This window comes from Balearica regulorum, chromosome 17, assembly GCF_011004875.1.
Source record: "Balearica regulorum gibbericeps isolate bBalReg1 chromosome 17, bBalReg1.pri, whole genome shotgun sequence".
Classification (NCBI taxonomy): domain Eukaryota; kingdom Metazoa; phylum Chordata; class Aves; order Gruiformes; family Gruidae; genus Balearica; species Balearica regulorum.
In genome coordinates this window covers 4,717,010-4,736,664 of record NC_046200.1, presented here as the reverse complement: position 1 = coordinate 4,736,664, position 19,655 = coordinate 4,717,010, and the positions used below count along the sequence as shown (strand labels likewise).

Below are 19,655 nucleotides of genomic sequence, written 5' to 3'. Positions count from 1 at the left end.
AAAACTAGCATTTGTCAACAAGGGTAAGTCTACAGAAGGGAATTCTCTATCTTAACTTACCCCTTTTTTGAAGCTGGTAAGAAAGATGGAAGCTACCTTCTGTCACTAGAAAGAGGAAGATCTTCATGCCCTCTTTGGGTGAACTAGAAAGCAATTGAATAGAGGGCTCAAAACACAGGAGTTGGGAACCCAGCAACTAGGAATTCAGAGTATGTCATACCAAGGGACCTTATAGCACTCTTCCTGACTCATAACTATGTTTAAAATCTCCACAAGCACAAAGAAATAAAAGCTTTACTTGGACATAAAACCTGTGACAAATCTAAGCAGGACAAGTGATATCTTAAAAACACTGTATGGATTTTTTGGGGTTTTTTAAAGAGGCACTTACAGCCTGATCTGCTCAGGACAGCATTTTCTGTCAGTTGCTATTTACTTAACCTAGCATACACTGAAATTAAACTTAGATTTGTTCATTTACACTACAGTACCAACAGAAAGAAGACTATAGTCCAAAATTTTCTGGTATAATCATGCTGGAAACTACGTCAAAAGTCATATTTCTCAGAGTGCTGAGAATACAATCCCTGCAAAGATCTAATGCCTTCATAAAGTAGAATAAATGTGTATTCAAAAACAGAGGCACCCAAACACTTTAGTCATCTGAATAAAACAAAACCAAACTTGGACCCTGCATCAAAGATTTAGTTTGAGCCTTGAACGAATGCATCAGGAGGAAGAAAAGTACAGAGCTGCAACTGAAATAGCTTCTGAATGGCTTATACTATTGATCTACACCAGCTCTCAAACAGAAGAGACAATTTGAAAACCAGACTTCCAGGTTCTCTTTTTGATGTTAATATAGCATTTCATACTCCTGTAGGAGTTTAAAGTGGTCATCCTACCTAACATTACTGTGGCCTGAGACTATTAGTAACATGCTAATCTTCTTACAAAGCTAGCTTTAAAACCCACGTAAGCAACTAAGGCTAATACAATTACTATAGATAAAATACCAGCTTTAAACAATGTAATTCATTGATGTTTTGTTGAGGATTTTTTGTGTGAACACACAAGGAAGATTAGTTTGTTTTTAACTGCTGACTTGTAATAGAACAAAGCTGGCCACAGCGATATAATAGAGGCAACTTATCCGGAGATGAAAAACCGCAGATACTCCCAGTTTTATTTTATTCCTGCTACAGTCATTGTTACTTGCCAAACAGATGGCCAGTGAGAGACCACGAGTACTTCACATTTGATTTGTGTAGCTTGGATTAGGTATCGTATCCGTTTCTTCCAACTGTTCAAGCATCATTGACTGTTTTGCAAGACATTTTTAGAAGAGACATGTTTCACCACACATCTACTTCAATTATGTTTACTATTAAGTGCTATCTCCTTAGTGATGGAAAGGGAAGACTAGGATGAAATCAAGATGAAAGAGTGCTGACATCGCTGCTTGTCCACCCACATTCACCTACCTCCAACTTTAACATACTATTACTGTCATGATGTAACCATAAATTGTATTGAACAAGCTAGGAGATATGTTAAGTATGATGAAAAGTTAAAATAGTCCTGTCTTAGAAGCAGCAAAGCATGGAGATGACATTCACAAGAAAACAATGTTAATGGTCTTGTGTATAATTCTAACAGCTAGAGATTTTAAGTGATTTTAAGAGAACGTGGCAACAAAAGGCATCAGAACCTGGCAGGCTGACTAGGTGTTAGGCAACTATAATAAAATTAATCTCCCTTCTATTTAAAACCTGACTTTTCAGAAGCTGTAAAAGCATGCCCTGTATTATTGCTATAAGCCACATGAAGAATCAACTCTTCCTCTTGCCATCTGCTGTAAATTTTGGAACAAATTAGTTCCCAGTGGATTTTGGCAAGCTTTGGAGAGCCTGATCTTTGGTACCACAAGTGGATGTTTGACTCAAATTTTCCCACCCAACACTTAACTTCTCTCCCCCATTTCAATTTGGGATTTTGAGAAAAGCCTGCAGATGCAACCTCTGACTGATGTTACGGTTTAGCTCTTCCAAGGACAGCCAATATCCTCTGGCATAGGGGAAAAACACATGAAAAGTTGAGACCCAATTTTAAAATACACATATATAAATAGTTGGATTTCTTTCACAGGAAAGCTCTCCCTAGATATGGGCTGCTGCCCAAGGCAAAGCAATCTGTCAGAATCAGGAGTCTAGGACTAGGGGAATTTTAAGGAAACAAAGAGGTTGCCTAAATTCATTAATCTCTTCTGTTATCAAAAGTAAAGGGCTTTGTAAGGACTCCAAGCACAATGCAAGCCTGTTTCCACAACTATAACTGCTCGTAAAGAAGTGCTCAAGCAATTGAAACACACACAGGGCCCAGCACAATCCTTTGTACCTACAGCAGCTGGGCAGAAAGGTATCCGGCTGTGGAAGTGCCAGACAGGAAACTTTTGCTCAGGAAATGTATAAAAAGGCCAAGGGAAAACACAGGGCTGCAGCTTACTCAAATGACAGTGGCTTAACTGCACAGGTTTAGGGAGCTGGGATCCAAACAATGTTTTTCCTCATATTTTCAATTTCAAGTCCCTTTTTGTTTGTTTTGGGGTAGTTTTTATTTGGTGGTTTTGTTTTTTTAAACAGTGACACCACCAGATAGCCAGAGACTGCCATTTGTGACTCTTGAAATCACTAAAAATCCTTCCAGGCCTCCCATTGGAGTCAAGGCACACATTTTCTCTCCCAAGAACAGGACATTAAAGTGCACCGTTAAAATCCTACCCTTTATGTGGAAGGAAGCCCTAACATTAAGGATGAATTTTCAACAGAAACTTGGAATTGCACCTTCTGCAAGCATGTAAAAACCCTGTATAAATAAGCAGTATCTAAAGCATACTATTGCATTCATACAGTCTTGTTTTTTAAAGTTATCAAGTGTGGTTTTTAATTTATTTAGTACAGAGGTCAACCAGCTGCCAGAACAACAAACAAGATTCAAGAGTCAGCCAGCCTCCAGTTGTCCTAAGCAAAATACTGTCATTAACTAAAATGAATTATTAAAATCATAAAAATAATAGCATTATTAGCTTAATTACTTGCACCACTGACTGTATTTCAGTAGCACTTTTTCTCCAGCTACAGAGCACATTTCTCCTGCACAGCATACCTCAGTAAGAACGGCTCACAAGATGAGCACAAACCAGCATCATATTTTATCTTCTCTTCCCAAACGCAGTATTTCTAAATGGTGTTGATTAAAAGTGTTCTAGTACCAATCACCAGCTTACGAACAGGACTTGAATTTGCACCTTGACACAAAACAATCTCACATAGATAAAACTCTAATCTCAATTCAGAATGAATGTTCCCACTAAACATGACTGCACCTGGTCATACTTAAAAATTAGTATTACATCTGTTACCCTAGTGAGCAATATTTTCTTCTTGGAGATTAAAAGCCTTTCATTTAGCTGACATCATATGCAAAGTCAAAAAAAATGGACTTTAATCTGAGAATTAGGACAGCAGCAAAGAACAGCAGGTTTCTACTCACAGGAATGCACCAAAGCTACAGCTGTTATGACTCAAGTTTACAGCTACTGCCTTCTTCCATCATAGCGTGTTCACACAGTTTTCATTCACACAAAATATGGAAGCATATCCAGTAATTACTCTTCTGTATTGTCCATCACTTCCCCACAACACATTTCATCATATTATGGGATCTGAAACCGGTACAGCATGCCCTTTTTGCTACTTATGCAGAAGATTTAATCCTTCAGTTTAGCACAACCAGCAATACACATGGAAGAATTGTTTTGAGCTCTGTTGTGACTTTTTACTTACTTATAAAACAGTAAGGAATAGCATATTAAATCCCCACAAGTAGTCTACCAAACAGAGCATTTGAATTTGTTTTGTACATATCAAGAGAAATTTCATTGCCAAAGTCAAGAAAGAATGTATTCTGTGTGCTTCACAATGATTTAAAGCACCATTAAAAGGTGTCAACAAAAACCTGACTAGGACTTCGGTTTCATGATGTCCAAGTTTCTAGTTATATACATAATTAGATATGGTTTTACCAGTGTCTTTGGGGCAACTCTAAAATACATGCCACCCGCTTTTACTATTTGATGTATACATCAGAGGACAGGTAGTAAGAAACACTACACTTAAGTTCTAAATACTCAAACTTTGGGGAGCGTAAGTTGTCCTATTCATTAGTTTGGTTTCAGACAGAGGCTGTTGCTCCTCAACAAGTTGCCAGGTATGAACTTGACAGTGTTAAGACTGAAAATGGAGACAAAATTAGAGCACCTTAACTTAGTCTTCATTCAAACAAACCTTTCTGACTTTGCTGGATAGTTCATACCCAATTAAGGATTTAGCTCTGATTCTATGTAAAAAAACAAGCCACCAGCTGTGATAATTAAATGTTGAGTTACCAGTTCCATGGAATACTCACACCATATGCATGAAGTATGAGCATATAAATATATTCTTGAGTATATTTTACATTTGCAGGTCTATTTGTGGGTTTAACAAAAATAATAATGCATACCCTTCTGTTTATGAATATACGGGTTCGAGTTCGGGTTTGTAACACACAGAAAACAAAACAGTTTCATCACTTTGGGTTTGCATCATGTAAGAATTTACACATACTTAGGATAATGGCCAAGTATTGCTCAAAGAACATGAGTCCAGTAGTAAGATGGATATGCACATCAGCAGAACTACCAGGTAGGAGTGAAGCAGCTTCAAGGATATTAGTTTTGACTTGCACCACACTGACAAAACTAAAGAGCATATGTTACAGAGCACATGAAGTACAGAGATGAAGCAGCTCAACTGGAAGATCAAAAACAGCAGTTTAGAAATAAATGGACTGAGGCCAGCAACTCCTTTCTATGCCTAGCCTGTATACTGTACAAGCCGTTCACAGGACAAAAAACTGTTTATATAGAAAAATTCGCATGACACTTATGAGAGGAAATATTGCTCTAGAAATTTTTGTGAGTTACTGGAAGGATCACAGGGTTCTAACTACTAAGCTCTCCATTGGTATGACTGGAAAAGTTACTGCTCATCTGCTGTTCACTACTGCCATTCTGGAAGTCATGACTCCCAAAAGTGCTGGTGGCAGAAGGTAGTACAAGTCCGTTCCTCCAGAACTGCAATTCACAGCGCACCATGTTGGCCACAGGGGTAACAGGGTTGGTCACTGCCAGCTGGCACCAGAACCACCAACCTGGGGCCATCGTTTCCAAGATTGCTCCCATGTGAATCTGCCAGACCTTGGGAGTCAAAGCTCAGCTAGATGCAAAGTTGCCATCGCTTCTGCTTCCACAGACTGCTTATGAAGCAGGCCTTAGTGAAGCTATGAATGAAGTATTTTCCTTCCCCCTCCAGTGCTAGAGACCTTGCAGGCTAATCCAGGTTTCTTCCCTCTAGAAGCATATTTCTTACAAATGTAAATATAGCAGCATAAGAGCCTTTTCTTTAGAATGTTTCTGTGAAATAGTATTTCATATTCATGCTTCTATAACCTTGACTACTCACTTGCATATGTCAAGAAAATTTCACCTCTTGTCCTTTAAAAGAAAAAGTTACTCACCCACAACTCTGTCTCCTACTTTTACTCCCATCTTCCTCATGGCTGCAGCATACAAAGCTACAGCTTGTCTCAGTTCTTCAAAAGTAACTTTCACGATTTCTTCTTTGCCTTCCTCTGAGGAAAGAAGAGTAAAACAATCAGTCAGAAATTATGCATTGCAACATAAGCAGAGTCTAGCACAAACAACTAATTCTGGAAGAAAAAGAACATGAAGCAATTTTAGGAGAAGAGTTTTCACTAATAATTATGCTTTTTGCTTTTCAAGTTCCTCTTACACTGTAGCAAGCTCTTCTTTTTAATGGGAATCAAGTCTTAATCAGTAGTATTCATTCAATAGGCATCGGAACATTTTGAAGGACAGGAACATACATCTGCGAAAATGCAAATTATTCACTGGCAAAAGGTGTGTTCTCAAAGAGCATTCATAATAAATAGATTGCACTCACCCAGGCTACTTTTAACCTGGAAAGAACAACCTTATTTTCCCTTTTTGCTTACTTTTCTCATTAGGTCTAGGAAGCAGCAGCAGCAAGGTGCCAACTTTAGGTTTTATTACAGCAAGTCACTGTTGACTAGAAAATCACGTACATATAGTTACTAAGGTCTGACTTTCAATATACTTTTTAAACATCTGCACTGGCCAACATACCACAAAGCAAATAAACTGAGCCAGACTCCATTCACCTCTGAAAAGATCTGCAGGGTGGTTTCATTTTTGTATTGAATGTTAGATGTTATATAAGCTGTTAATGAATCACTTGTGAAACAAAATGAACAAACTTAAACATTATGAAAGGCAAAGTTTGTCATCTTAAAGGTCTCTTCCTGTACTTCCTCAATGTGATTCCTGCAAACTTTGGCCTGTCCTGTTTCTAGTATTCACCACTTCTTATGAAAATACAAGTGCCAAGGATGTCGCAACAAAAATGTACTGTATGCCCTGGTACAGCAGGCCCTTACAGAACAGCTGCCATCAGTCTGATTTCCTTAAGCAGGGAACAGTATTTTTTTTTTTACTCTTTTGCCTTTTTAGACTTCCATCCCAGTAAATCTGGACTTACACAGAGCAAGAGTGCAGGTTGTGATGGGGAACAGCACAGAGGTCAATGTAACATGTAGTTCATAAGCTGAGCAGGAACTGATGACAGATTCTGTGTTCCCACAGAACAACAGGAAACTGATCTTGCTCCATGATTAAAGCCCCCAGGAGAAGAGAGGCACAAATCAGAGATTCACAGTGGGAGACAGTGACAAGTGAAATTGTTTAGAAAGTTACATTTACATTCCTGTGCTCTGTGACACCCACATTGCTCCCACAGAATCATCCCTAGTGAATGCACAAACCTGACACAGGTTCCCAAAACACCACTCTGACCTAGCAGCAAGGGGTTAACAAAAAATACTCTGTCTTAAGAGATCTTAAGAAGATTAAATACAGCAGAAGGTCATGAAAAGAAATGCAGGTGGACGGCTGTTCACTGCAGAGAAGTAAATGTGTTCACTCCAGCACTGACACAGTATTCAACTGGAAGATAATTTTTCTCCTTTGGGTATTATCACCTGTGATTATGCAACACAAAGCAGCGAGTCTCCAGTACACCCATGACTTCCTAACAAGAAACAAGATCTACAAGGACAATGTAATCACATATCAAACCAAATAATTTACTAAGTTGATAATTCCTTCAATAATTTGAACTGAAAGTATTTAACTCCACTTTTTCCTCGAGCTTTTAACATTACCAAATCAATCATGTCAATTCTACATACATTTAGAGTTGACTTACTAATCAGTGTTCAGGTTTCAGTTGTTGCACTAGATGTACTTAACTACATTGATTTTTTTCTCCATTAAATAATACATAAGCTTTTCTAAAGATCTCAAAATTTGAAAGTGATGTGTTCATCACTCTGAAGCCAGCTTTCTGTTACAAGCCTCATTTCTATCAGACTTCACCAGATCAATTCTTACTGCCCCAAAACTGGGTCACAGATTTTCCCATTCTCTCTGAACTGGCAATTGATTTTATATATATATATATATATATATATGATCAGAGAGCAATACCTCTAAGCAGTAAAATGCAACCGATACATATTTCTTCTTCACAGTAAGCTTAGAGAAGACAATTCTGTTGTCTCACATTGTTTTTAAACAGCTATCAGAACAACAGTAATACATATGTAATTCAAAACCTGATCTCCATTCATCAGAAATCAGAAACTAAGACTTTAAACACCTACACAATCAATTCATAGTCCTGCATAATTTTTTCTGCTATTGAGCTGTAAGATTGCATTGTTTATTATTAAGCTATTAAGAAGCATCACCACTTGGTCAGTCTTATGATAAGGATTAGGTCCAGCAAAAGGGAAGCTCAGAACACAACTCCCTAACAGAGCAGTCGTACACCTGCACAGAAGCTAATCCCATCTAACAGATTAGAATCATTTTTTTTAAAGTTACCAAAGTCAGCAGATATAGGGAAGGCACTTTATTAGCTTAACATTACCTCCTCATTATGAGTATATCCAGATTTTACTGGACTTAAATCTTCTCCAGTATAACAAAAAAATTAAGACTGAGCTTTAGTGTTCCAGAAAAGTGAAATTTCAAGTCTTCCATGCATGTAACCATCCTTCCTTTCTGCACTGTCAAACACAGAGTTAATTCCTACCTACATCCCATGTAGTTCTTATTACTCCTAAGATAAAAGGTATAGAAAGAGGGTGGGAAGGACAATTTTATCAAGCAACAGTGCCAAAATATTTCCTGAAGGTAAGCACTAGGCAAGTGTTTATGACAAACATGAAGTAATAGCTCAAATACTGAGTGATGGTAAACACAGCATGATCACCACTACCTTAATGCAGTTAAGCACATTCTAAGAAAACTTTATTTAGTTTGCCAAGAACATTTCAGAACTGTCTGTATGCCCAGAGCATGTTTTGCTGTTTTTTGCAGAGCCATATCATAGATTCTGCAGTTACTGACTTGACTTTCTTTTTTTCTTCCTCACCCAAGCCAGATCATTTCAAGGTTTCATAAAAAGCAGAGTTGTTTTATAAGGCCCAATCCTGTGAACTATAAAAGCCATGAATTCTTTCTTACTTGCTGCATACAGTGCAATCTTGTCATTGTCCTTGTGCTTTAGAAGATTTTCTGCATAGTTCAGACGGCTACCTTTAAACCATTCTGGGACATCTGCAATGCTCTTGGATGTATCAATCACCTGAAAAAAAAATATAATACATTCCCAGAAAACTGTAATACAATTTATTTTTCAGAGCATTGTACAGAAATCAGCTAATTAATTCCAAGCTCTTCATACAGTCTATTAGGCAAGAATCATTCCTCCCAGCTTACAGATGGCAAACAGGCATTAGATCCTGTAATTACAGGCCTGGAAAGATTAATTATTTGTCAACTGTCACAAGCAAAGGCATCATTACAACAAAACTAGAAAGAGATCTTTGCTGACAGTTCTACCTTCGCACCAGCCTTAAATACACCAGGGAAGCAAACCGCTGTGGTTACATCCAGACCACAAGACACATACAAACCACAGCGCACACTGGGGTTTTGCCTCTGGGAACATCCCGAACAGACACTGAGCTATAGCATGTTGTAGCTCTCAGGCTACATGCTCCAGCCTCTGTCTTCGAAAAATCAAAGCAGAGGAAGGTGTGAGTACCCATTCTTCCCCAGCATGGGTCACAAGGTACAGAGACCAACATCAGGAACTCAGACAATGGCGATTCAAATTACCACTAGACAAGTGACCCATACAGTCAAATGTAACAAAAAAGTTCAAGCTTTTTATTCCAATTCTCTACTTTTTATGATTAAGTTACAGTAAACATTTAAGTACTCCACAGCCTCATCCAGAGTGCAGAAGTACTGCTACTAACCTCTACAACTAACAAATATTATTACAAACTGTGAGAGTGCACATTCCTGCCATCCTTGATTTACTGTTTTCTAACAAGAGGGTCTCACCACCTAGTAAGTCCATATTAAGTAATTTCTCATTTAGGACTAAAACATGCAAAGAATTGGAAAATACATTGAAAAGAAGTCACAAAAATATGTTTAACTGAAACATTGAACTATTTAAACCTCAAAATATTAAGTTACCCCTTGATAAGTCACAGTTAATAACAGCAATAGGTAAAAAGACCCTAGCATTAGCCACAAAGGTATATAAATCCCTTCCAAAATGCCCTACTGTTTAGAGATTCAACTGCCCAGCAGCACATATATTTTGTAATCTTGAAATTGAAACTTTATTTTATAGTTGTGTTTTTAAAAGCTTCAGTTTATACCCTCAGGTTCTCTCACAGGCTACATGTGGATTACAGAAACAGTATTCTTTCTGACTAAGTAAAAGGCTCTTCTAAAAGCTGGATAGAACTCAAAATACCTCCCATTCCAGAAAACCCAATATTTTTGTGCTTTAAGATGTGCAGTGCATGTATTCCTGGAGGCAGTCTTAAAATTTTTTTATAAGAGGAATTAAAGCTCATGGGGAAGTGCTCTACTGTATTACTTTATTTAAAATGAATATTCTAAAAACAGGAACTCAGGTAGATTTCTGTGCTCATAACAATTAACTAGAACTGAGTTACAACATTTACAGTTTATCAACTCAGGCTGCAGAAATATTTTTAAACCAACATATATTACCACAGTAATTAGAAGCCACTCTTAAAACTGACTCATTACTGACTTCCTTAGCTTCAAGAATGAGCAAGATGTTTGCAGCATTTTCCTGAAGCGTAATACCCCTTTGAAGAACTCCACTAGCATGAAGTGCTGGATTCATACTTGATGCTCAATTATTTTCTAATCAGTTAACACCTATGACTCCTAGTTAAGCCCAATCTTTGGTAGTGGTACTTTGTTATAGGAACAACCTGATCCCTCCCTTAGAGGCAAATTCTCAGCAAGCAACAGAAACTCAAGGTCTGCTAATTTAGTGGAAGATCCCAGTTCTAGCAAGTTTATAAAAATGCAGAGCTTTGCCACCAACCTTTCACTTCATGCAGCCCCAACAAATGCTCCGCAAGTCTACAGGAAAGGGAAAGAAGTATACAATCCTCATTAAATGAGTAACGCTTTACTCCTACTTGCAGCAGCACTAAGGCATACAAGGCCAATTTGTGTGGTTAGATGGACATGCCAAAGTACCAGCTGTACTCCCATGCCATCAGCTCCTGCTCTACAATTTCTCTTCACAGCAGCTCAGTGACCACGTCCCAAGCCTCAGTAGCTACAAATAAGCAGCACATTAGCAATATCCTCTGTCCACATCTCTACTGCATTTCCTCTCCTCAAAGTGGTTTGCTAGTTGTGCTATAACCATGCCCCAGAGATTCTGCTTACCCTAAGAACAGACTATACCTTTGAGAACAAATCTAACCATTACTATGAGGCAGATAATCCTTGCCTTACTGCAGTACATGTGATATTCTATAATGACCTGAAGCACAAAATAGCATGCTTCATGAAAAGCAGATACTATCTGAATGCTCAAAGCAGCAACAACAGCTGTCAGGTGCTTCTTGTAGCAAGAAGAGAAATAAGTTTAGGCTACATTCCTCATTTAAAATCAACAGCTACTTGTAACTGGACATAACACCAACACTGCCATGCCAGTATAACTTTGTATACTGCAAGTACCTTTATTCTTTTCAGAAGTGACATGTGTATCAATTGCTATAGAGTGACATGAGCATGTCTACATCAAATACTTGAAACCTTTTCTAAGTTTAAATAAAACACTGGCTGCCTGTATTTTATATACACAAAATTTTATTGTTTCTTAGAATGACCTGGGAAAGTAGAAACTGTTTCACTGGCTGGGAACAAAGGAGTCAACTGTGGTTCATGAAAAATTTTATTTTAATCAAGGCATAATGCTTACTTCCAACAAGCAGCAGGGATAAGTCGTAAGACAGTTCGAACTTTTCAGCTCTTTAGCTACCACAGAACAGCACAGGTACTGTGACCAGCCTTTCCTCCTGACACACAACAGAAATGGACCAATGGCGAGGACTAACAGCAAGTCAGCTTTGAGGCTCAGCAAAGCTGGAGTCAAGCCTTGAAGTTGACACTGAGGGAAAGCTAGAGGCAAGCAGCAGTATCCATAAAGAGTGAGTCAAGTCTCTTCTGCAGTACTTGTCTATCAGCTGACTACCTCTCCTGTTTTAAGATCTCACATGACAGCAAGACTGTTGTAGACTAGGCATGCAGGGGCTTAAAAGCTCACAAGCAGTCTAGTTAAAGCCTTCCTAGACATCCCCATCTTCCTGCTTCTCATCCTCAGGAAACATCCATTTTTCAGGCCACCACTGCCTGCTTCAGTCTGCCTTCCAGTTTATCAGCCATCAATGAAGTACCAGTCCTGTCAGGCAAGAGAACAAGAAGTGTTACTGCCCAGCTTGCTCAGTACAGATACACAGGTGCAAAATAGCTCCTCTCAACTACTCACTCAGGACAGTTTGCATTCATATGAAAGTTTAGAACAGCCTTGCTAGCAGCACAGAATATATAGCTAAAATACCAGGTTGTATTTGGATACTGTCAGATTTGAAACTATCTATAGAAAAAAAGACTAAGTGTTTACAGTTTTTAGATTACATGCTTCAAAAAGCAGGCTAGTTCTTACATTCTTACTAAATTTAATTCTTAAGGGTAGGTCACATTAAGACACCTGAGCATGCAGTTTCATGGCAGGAAGAACCACTTGATCTGTCATATCATGATATTTGTCAGACAGGAATAGGCAAAAGAAACTTACCAGTTCCCTCTGCAGAGCTGCCAGTACTCTGGGTGTTCTTGGAACAGATGGCCTCCAGGGATTAAGATACAACTGCAGTCCTCCAAGTCCCAGGAAGGTTCCACTGCATCAAGCTTTTGAAGTAATTAGTCCATCTTCCTCAGATGGAAAGCCACAGGATGATGTTGATATCCTACACCAGGACTGTACAAAGGCTCCGGCTTTGCCCTCCACTTGCAAGAGCTTCAAAGTCACCTTTATCTCAAAGCAACACTGTGGCATGGTCTTGTATTCCACCTGTGATTGCGTTCAACCACTACCATTCCCTCAGATATTTTAAGCCTACATCTGATTGCAAAGACTTCCATAACCAGTTCTACAAAACTGGAATAGAACAGGTGTGCTTATCTAGTAAGCTGACTCAGGGAGCATAAACATGAACTTAACTGCATGCCAGCATTTACAAAAAAATCAAGATGATGTTCTACCAGCATAATCCTAAAGCTGAAGGCAGTATATTAGTAGACTCCTCGCAAGCAGCCAGGACCACCAAGGTATGCAAGAGCCCATGACCACAAAGACACTAGAGCAGAATTGTTTAGGACAATAGAACTTTATGATTTCACTGCCCTAAAGTGTATCAGCAACAGAACACCACTATCCACCACACAAGGAAATTCAGGACTGCACACTTGATGGATCCTTCATATCACTTGTATAGGTTCCAGGAACAGTTCAAAAGATTTACTGTAAAACTGGTTTATCTCCTCTTCGTGTTGCACTTGACCGTTTAAGATAAATACTGACTTACCTCATCATAGAGGCGAGAACACACGATGTTACTGTACTTCCAGAATTCCGCCCAGAAGTCCGAGTAGGATTCCACTGACCACTGGTATAAGTCATTGTAGTTGGCTAGAAGAAATAGTTATCTGTTAGCATTATGTAGAGAATCACAGGAATTCAGACAAACTACGGTTAGGGATATCCCTGATAAAGAAAGTTTGTTTTATCTTACTGGTTGTTTTAACCACAGAGTAGATCACTTCTCTGTTCAAGGCAGGTAACTATGGCATCAACAGAACTAGTCTACTTGAACACCTGAACAGATGACATCGTTTCACCTGACTGTTCAAGTCCTTTGCCACCACAGAGATGGGGACCTTTTCTAATAACTCTGTGCAACATCTACCCCTCCATCAGTGAAACTGAAGATTAGACAGCAGGACAGAGTCCTGCTTGCTGACACCTCCACTCCCTATTGTACCATCAACACGATGTTTTCAGACAGCAAAAATAAACAAGTCTTCCTGACAATAGACATTTGCAATATGGTTCTAGTCCAGGACCAAAGACCTCTGATAGCATGGTAACATAGAGATTAGATGCACTCATGATCTAACTGCAGTATCAACAGCACTGTTAAAGGAAGCACGCATTATTCCTCAATAAACTAGGGGTCTGAACAGCATGAAGTGATTACTAACTAGATATTAAAACCATGACCTGGCATTAAAAACATGGAAGTGAGCAGTTTAAGTCTTACATGATTGTGAGACAGATGAAGGAACATGAGGAATGCATACCAAAAAACACAATCCAAACTAAATACTGAAATTCAGTGTGTAAAACAGTTTTAGAGATGAATAACTGAAGCAGATTCGTCATCACCAGCTTAAAAGTGACATTCCTAAGTCATGTCCCTGCTGCCTGAAGCTGTGCCAACAGCCAAGTTAAACATGAATATCTGCCATCAGTGACAGTAATAAGTTTCCTGCTCTGCCAATTGTGTTTCCTATTTGATGCTCTCAGCTAAACACTTGAAGTCATCTTCTCCAGTTATCTTTTGTTTGTCATCCTGTTACCCAGCCAATTGCTTCAGAAGTAATCTCTGCATCCTCTTCCTACAAGGAGGACATCTTCTAGCTTTATAAAAGAAAAAAAACATTCAGAACCATCTCTATACTGTTACTCACACTTGATTACTACAGCTGTTTCCCCACCCAGTCTGTCCCTTCCACATCTTATTCCACTCAATCTTTTCAATGCAATATTACTCTCTAGGTACTACTGACATAGTAGAAGCAAAGGCAAAGATTCTTCTCCATAACTCAACTTTTGCCTACATATTGCCTCAACCTCCTACATACTTTTTTCTTTAGATGCTCCATGCAAGTTATTCTTCACTATGCTGTACACCACACATCAGCTGGTGTGGGGATAAGACTTTACCAAAGGAAAGTTCAAGCTTCCATCTCTTCCTTCAAAAAACCAATTGTAGCACATGCTCCAAATCATTTGGTAAATGCTAAAAGTCACCACTAATGTGGTTTCTTACAATATGAACAGTTTGTTCTGTCTCATCTACACAGTTTGTCCCCAAATGAGCTTTAGCATGCAAGTCCTTCAAGGCACAGACTTATTATTCAGCAATTAAACATTGCATCTTCTTGCTACATTTTCAGGGTTGGACAGAGCCCTGCTGTTTAAAGGGTTATATTGCCTTTAGCCCTCCTCAGTCAGTCCACATCTTAACATTACATAAAGAATACATTCTTGGTTGTTGAATAGCACACAGACCAATGAACATCAGTTCAAATCTAATGGAAGTTGACAAAGGCTTCTATATATGCACAGGAATCAACTTTCAACTGGACATAGCTGCTTCAAAATGGGGTAAAATAAGTTCTAGTTGTTACATCTATAAACATGGGCAGCCCATCTGAAACTGCATTCGATCTTGATCATATGAGTACCAGTTACATGACATTTCTACTCAGGAGTTAACTAAAATCCTGTAGTAACTTGCTTCCTGTGTAAGAGGAGAATTAGACACTATATATTTGTGTTCAAATGTGAAGTTCCCAAGCAGTCAAACTAATGATCTGGCTTGTCACATACTAAATTCCCAATCAAGATGCACAATTGTTTTCTAGACATGAACCACTAGAAGCATTAGACACATTGCTACTACTCTAGAATGTCTCTGCTTATACCAGATGCCTTTATACTAGATTGACAAACTTGTCTGGGCACTTGCCAAAACTACTCCCTCCATGCCCCGTACAGATGGCTACAGGAAAGCTACATAGGCAACCTGGTCTCCAAATACCTGGGGAGAACAGACAGCATAAAACAAGCCAGTCAGAACTGGAGGGTTTGACTCCCACATGCACTGAAGTCCACCTGGTTCACGATGTGAATGAGCCCACAGAGCCAGCACTGCTGACTCCTGAAACCCTGGAGACACAAGCCATAGTCAGCAGAAAAACAGAACAGTCTGGGTTGAAAGACACCTCTGGAGGTCCAACCCCCTACTCACAGCAGGGCTCAACTCAAAGTTGAGAGGTTGTTTCTGAGTCAAAGGATTGCACACCTACTCACAGCCACATAGGTATTTCTGAATGAGCATGAAGCAGAGCTTGAAGTTCAAGAGCTTAAGCAGACACACAGCAAAAAAACCTCAGCTTCCACCACTGAACCAACTTATACATCTCCTTTCACTTCCCAGCATACTTAATAATACAAAAATATAGGCTTCATAAACAATGAGCATGACCTTAACTCAAATCTCACACGCATATTGTTAGAGCACCACGTTAAGGCTTACACTAGCCTCACAGCCATGATGGCAGCAATCCCTCCTTCCCACATCCCCTTAAAACACTAAGTCACTCAGCATCGCTGCTTGCCCCAGGAAATCCCTGCAAGCAGGACCTCAGCCGTGCACAGGAGCTCACAGCAGGTACCAACACCGACGCTGCCTGGGCTGACATCCAGCAGCAGCACCAGGAACAGATAAGGCTGTTTGCATTTCCCAGCAGCATGTACCTTCACACTAAGCAAGATGCTGCACCGGAGGCCTCTGCATAAGGCAGAGCATCACGCTCACAGCCTGGACCACTCCGTCCCCTCAAACCCCGGGGGATGTCAGAGCACCCCGCGGGCACCTCGCTCCCCTCTCTGGGGCAGACAGGCAGCCCCCAGCCCTGCCGTAGGCCCGGGGTAAGGCCAGCCCCGGTGAAGCAGAGCCCCGCCGGCCCCGAGCAGCGCCTGAGCAGAGCCCGAGGGCCTCCCCGCCCGCCCCGCCCGGCGCTCACCCAGGCGGAGCCCACAGCTGCTGGCCACGGCGGCGCGGAACCGGTCCATGTGGGTGTTGCGCTTCGTGTCAGGCTCCCACATCACCTGCGACTCCATGATCTCGGGCTCCCGGGACATGGCAGCTGCGGCGAGTGAGCGTCCGTCCCTCTCTCCCGCGGGGCACCGACACCACAGCCAGCCCGCACCGACCCTCAGCCCTGACTGCGGGGCCCCTCCTCCGGGCGCAGCACTTTAAGGGCCGCCGAGCCCTACCTCCTCCCCTCACTCCGTAACCTTCCGCCGGAGAGAAAAGAGTGCGGGGCGTTGCGCCCCGCCCCTGCCCGCCGAGGGGGCGGTGAGCACCGCGGGGCGGCGAGGGAGGGGTGGGGCGGCCCAGCCCCGCCACCGCCCCACGGTTCCCCCCTGCCTGCAGAACCGTGGGGGTCACCCCTGCCGGCTGCCCCGGGATTGCGGGGGAAGGCGCGATCGCTGCGGAATGAATGAGGGGCGGGCGCGGCTGGCGCTCGGCCACGGCACGGCCGAGTCAGGGACTGCGGCGAGGCCCCTCACGGCGGCAGGGCCCGGCCTCTCCCTGACGGGGCTCTGACCGCCGCTGGCAGCGACCCCCCGGGCCCCTTCCGCCAAGTGATCGCTCCCCCCCCGGGGCAAGCCCCGACCCAGCGCTCTCCCCCCTGACAGAAACCCCGCTGCGAGATTTTATTTAACCACCGGGTTGTAACAGGATTAAACGGCAGATCCCGCCCGTGCCCCCGCGGCGGCGGGTGTCGTGGGGCGTCGGGGCCATCTCCCGCCCGCGGAGGCCGGTCAGGGCCCCGCCGGGGCACCGAGGGCACCCGCGACCCGCCACTTGGGGCCCTGCCACCTCTAAAGGTCATCGGACGCACTGTCCGCACCGGGGAGGAACCATCGCTTCACGCTCTGCAACAGATCTCTGCAAAATTACCACCGCTTTATTTTTTTATTGCCTCAGAGAGGTCTGAAGAAGTCTCCACTGACAAATGGCTTTGACCCAATAATGAGGCAAGAAACGCCTTTCTCCATAGCGGCACCATCCCAATTACACTGTTGTAACGCTCTCTGCCTACGTATCTTGCACCTTGGATTAAAATCGATCGCTTCTCATCTTTCAAAATGTGAGGTCTGTCTCTTATTGACCATCGCTGTGTCGCAACAGCCAATTTTGGCCAAGAAGTGGTGGTAACGAAGTACTTAACAACCACGTATAAGTCACTGTGTATACATGCTGCTTATGTAACTGTTATTTTCAAGGTCGTGATTTCCCTTCTAATTCACAGAAGCCTCGAAAAATACAAATTTGATGGTAAATTGTACAGGCATACAGTGTAAATATGAAAGTTAAATACATGTAGTAGATAGCAGTATACTTGCTATAAATCTCATTTAGATTTTTGTGCTACCAAAATACAACTACTTTATTAAACTTGCAGGCCATGGCAACATGATTTGAACAATCCTGCAGTTTTTATTTGCCTCAAGAAAGGCCTTACATATAGCGTATTCTTAAATAACTCTCCCTAGAGCCTAGAGAACTTGGGAGAGGCAGGGGGTGGAATCGGGACATGTTATCTGCTTTTATGCCTTGGCAGCGGCGCTCAGAGAGGTCAGCGGAGGCGTGAAATCCGCGGCAGGGACACGCTGCCAAGGGCCCCGAGATAAGGGAGGCAGGCAGGGCGCCACGGGTGTTCCGCCTGGGCTTAGGAGCCACAGCCTGCGGTGGAGAAAACAAACTGCCTAGAAACTCCATCCACGGAAAAGAGAACTTTTATTTTCTTGCCCTTCGGGTTGTGAAGACATTTATTACGGTAACAGAGTGCTAACCGATATACTGGCTCGGGACACCAAGTGTTGCAGCGCAGCTGTCGGGGTGTTACCTCCCACCCTCTGGTAGGGATCTCCAGCGCCTGCAGACGCGTGCCGCAGCAGCCCTAGCCCTCCACATTGATCTACCCCCATTTGATGCGTAGCCTGTCCTGCTCCCAGGTGAAAAGCTGAGCTTTTGGTCAGGTTTTCTTCAGTTCCCCGAGAATTACACCTGACACAAATACCTGGTGAACCTGTCATGGCCGGCACTGACGCGCTCCCAGCGACCACAGGAAGCAAATCTTTAATTTCCTATTTTTACCTCATTTTCGTGTCATCCGGCCCCCATTTTGAGCCTGCTCACCCCCTCATCCGCGCCCCGACGGAGTCACAACTCCGACGCCTCCCGCCGTCCCCCCGCTCCGGAGGGCAGCAGCGACCCGCCGCCGGCCGCCGCCCCTCAGGCGCTGTGGGACCGGCCGGCCCCGCGCTGCGGACGGATCCCGCGCGGCGCACGGCGGTCACGACGCCGGCGCTCTCGATTGGCTGTCACGCGCCTGGCCCCACATCAGCCCAGAGCCCGCTCTCCTCACGGCTGGGTTGACGGCAGAAGAGCTGACACCAAAGAAGAACCAATCGGAGCAGAGGTTTATCAAGCCGTCTTCTCTCTCGACCAATGAGAGGCCGGATCAGAAAGAGGTGTGCCCAATCGGGGGGGAGGGGGTGGGGTCCCTCCATGAGTCCCCTCAGCGCTGAGGCGAGCTCGGCGTGGTGCCGGCGATGCTGAAATTATCTGTTTTAAGATAAAAAAGCAGAAGCGAAGTAGCAGCTTTCCTCCACTCAGAGCAACTCGTGCATCTCAAAAGAAAACGTGCAGCCGAGTCACCTGAGAAAGGACCCAAAAATCCTCTCACTGAGCTGAAAAAGGCATCGTTTAAAATGGCCTGACCGACTTACTGTTCAAGGAGGAAGGGACGCACTGGGAATTTGGTGATAAGACTCGGGCTTTTAGGAAAGCCTGACAGAGCTTCTCATTTATTAACAGCAGTTTTACTATTGCATCCTTACTTTGGGTGAGCTATGCCTCCATGTTCCTTGCCCTCATTCCAGTTTTGCTTTATTGAAACCATTTTTTCTTCTTTCAAAAGTGACTTTGGAAAAATGGGAAGAAAACGGAGAATTAAACAAGCCTTTAATGAGAAAATGGGCATTAAGAGGGCTGCAAAATAATTTGGAGACTAGATTAGGATAGCTGGAGGAAATTAGACCGAATAAGATTAACTGGAATTGACCATTTTAAAATCTTTTTAAGCCTTGCTTTATACCTACTAA

At 42.4% G+C, this 19,655-nt stretch overlaps 1 protein-coding gene and 1 long non-coding RNA gene across 2 annotated transcripts in view; both read right to left on the bottom strand.

Moving 5' to 3' along the window:
• The window catches only part of AACS (acetoacetyl-CoA synthetase), a 43,066-nt gene extending 26,239 nt beyond the window's left edge, over positions 1-16,827 (bottom strand). The window contains exons 1-4 of the mRNA XM_075769382.1: positions 16,502-16,827; positions 13,213-13,316; positions 8,732-8,852; positions 5,620-5,733 (exon numbers count right to left, since the gene is read on the bottom strand). Of these exons, the coding sequence (XP_075625497.1) occupies positions 5,620-5,733; positions 8,732-8,852; positions 13,213-13,316; positions 16,502-16,619 (457 nt within the window). The 5' untranslated portion in view covers positions 16,620-16,827. The remainder of the gene's footprint in view (positions 1-5,619; positions 5,734-8,731; positions 8,853-13,212; positions 13,317-16,501) is intronic.
• Positions 16,828-18,266: 1,439 nt separating this feature from the next.
• Positions 18,267-18,787, bottom strand: LOC142604264 (uncharacterized). The gene is made up of 2 exons (XR_012838144.1): positions 18,646-18,787; positions 18,267-18,555 (listed from the first exon to the last, which is right to left on the bottom strand). It is a non-coding gene; the product is annotated as an uncharacterized LOC142604264 (long non-coding RNA).
• Positions 18,788-19,655: the final 868 nt, after the last annotated feature.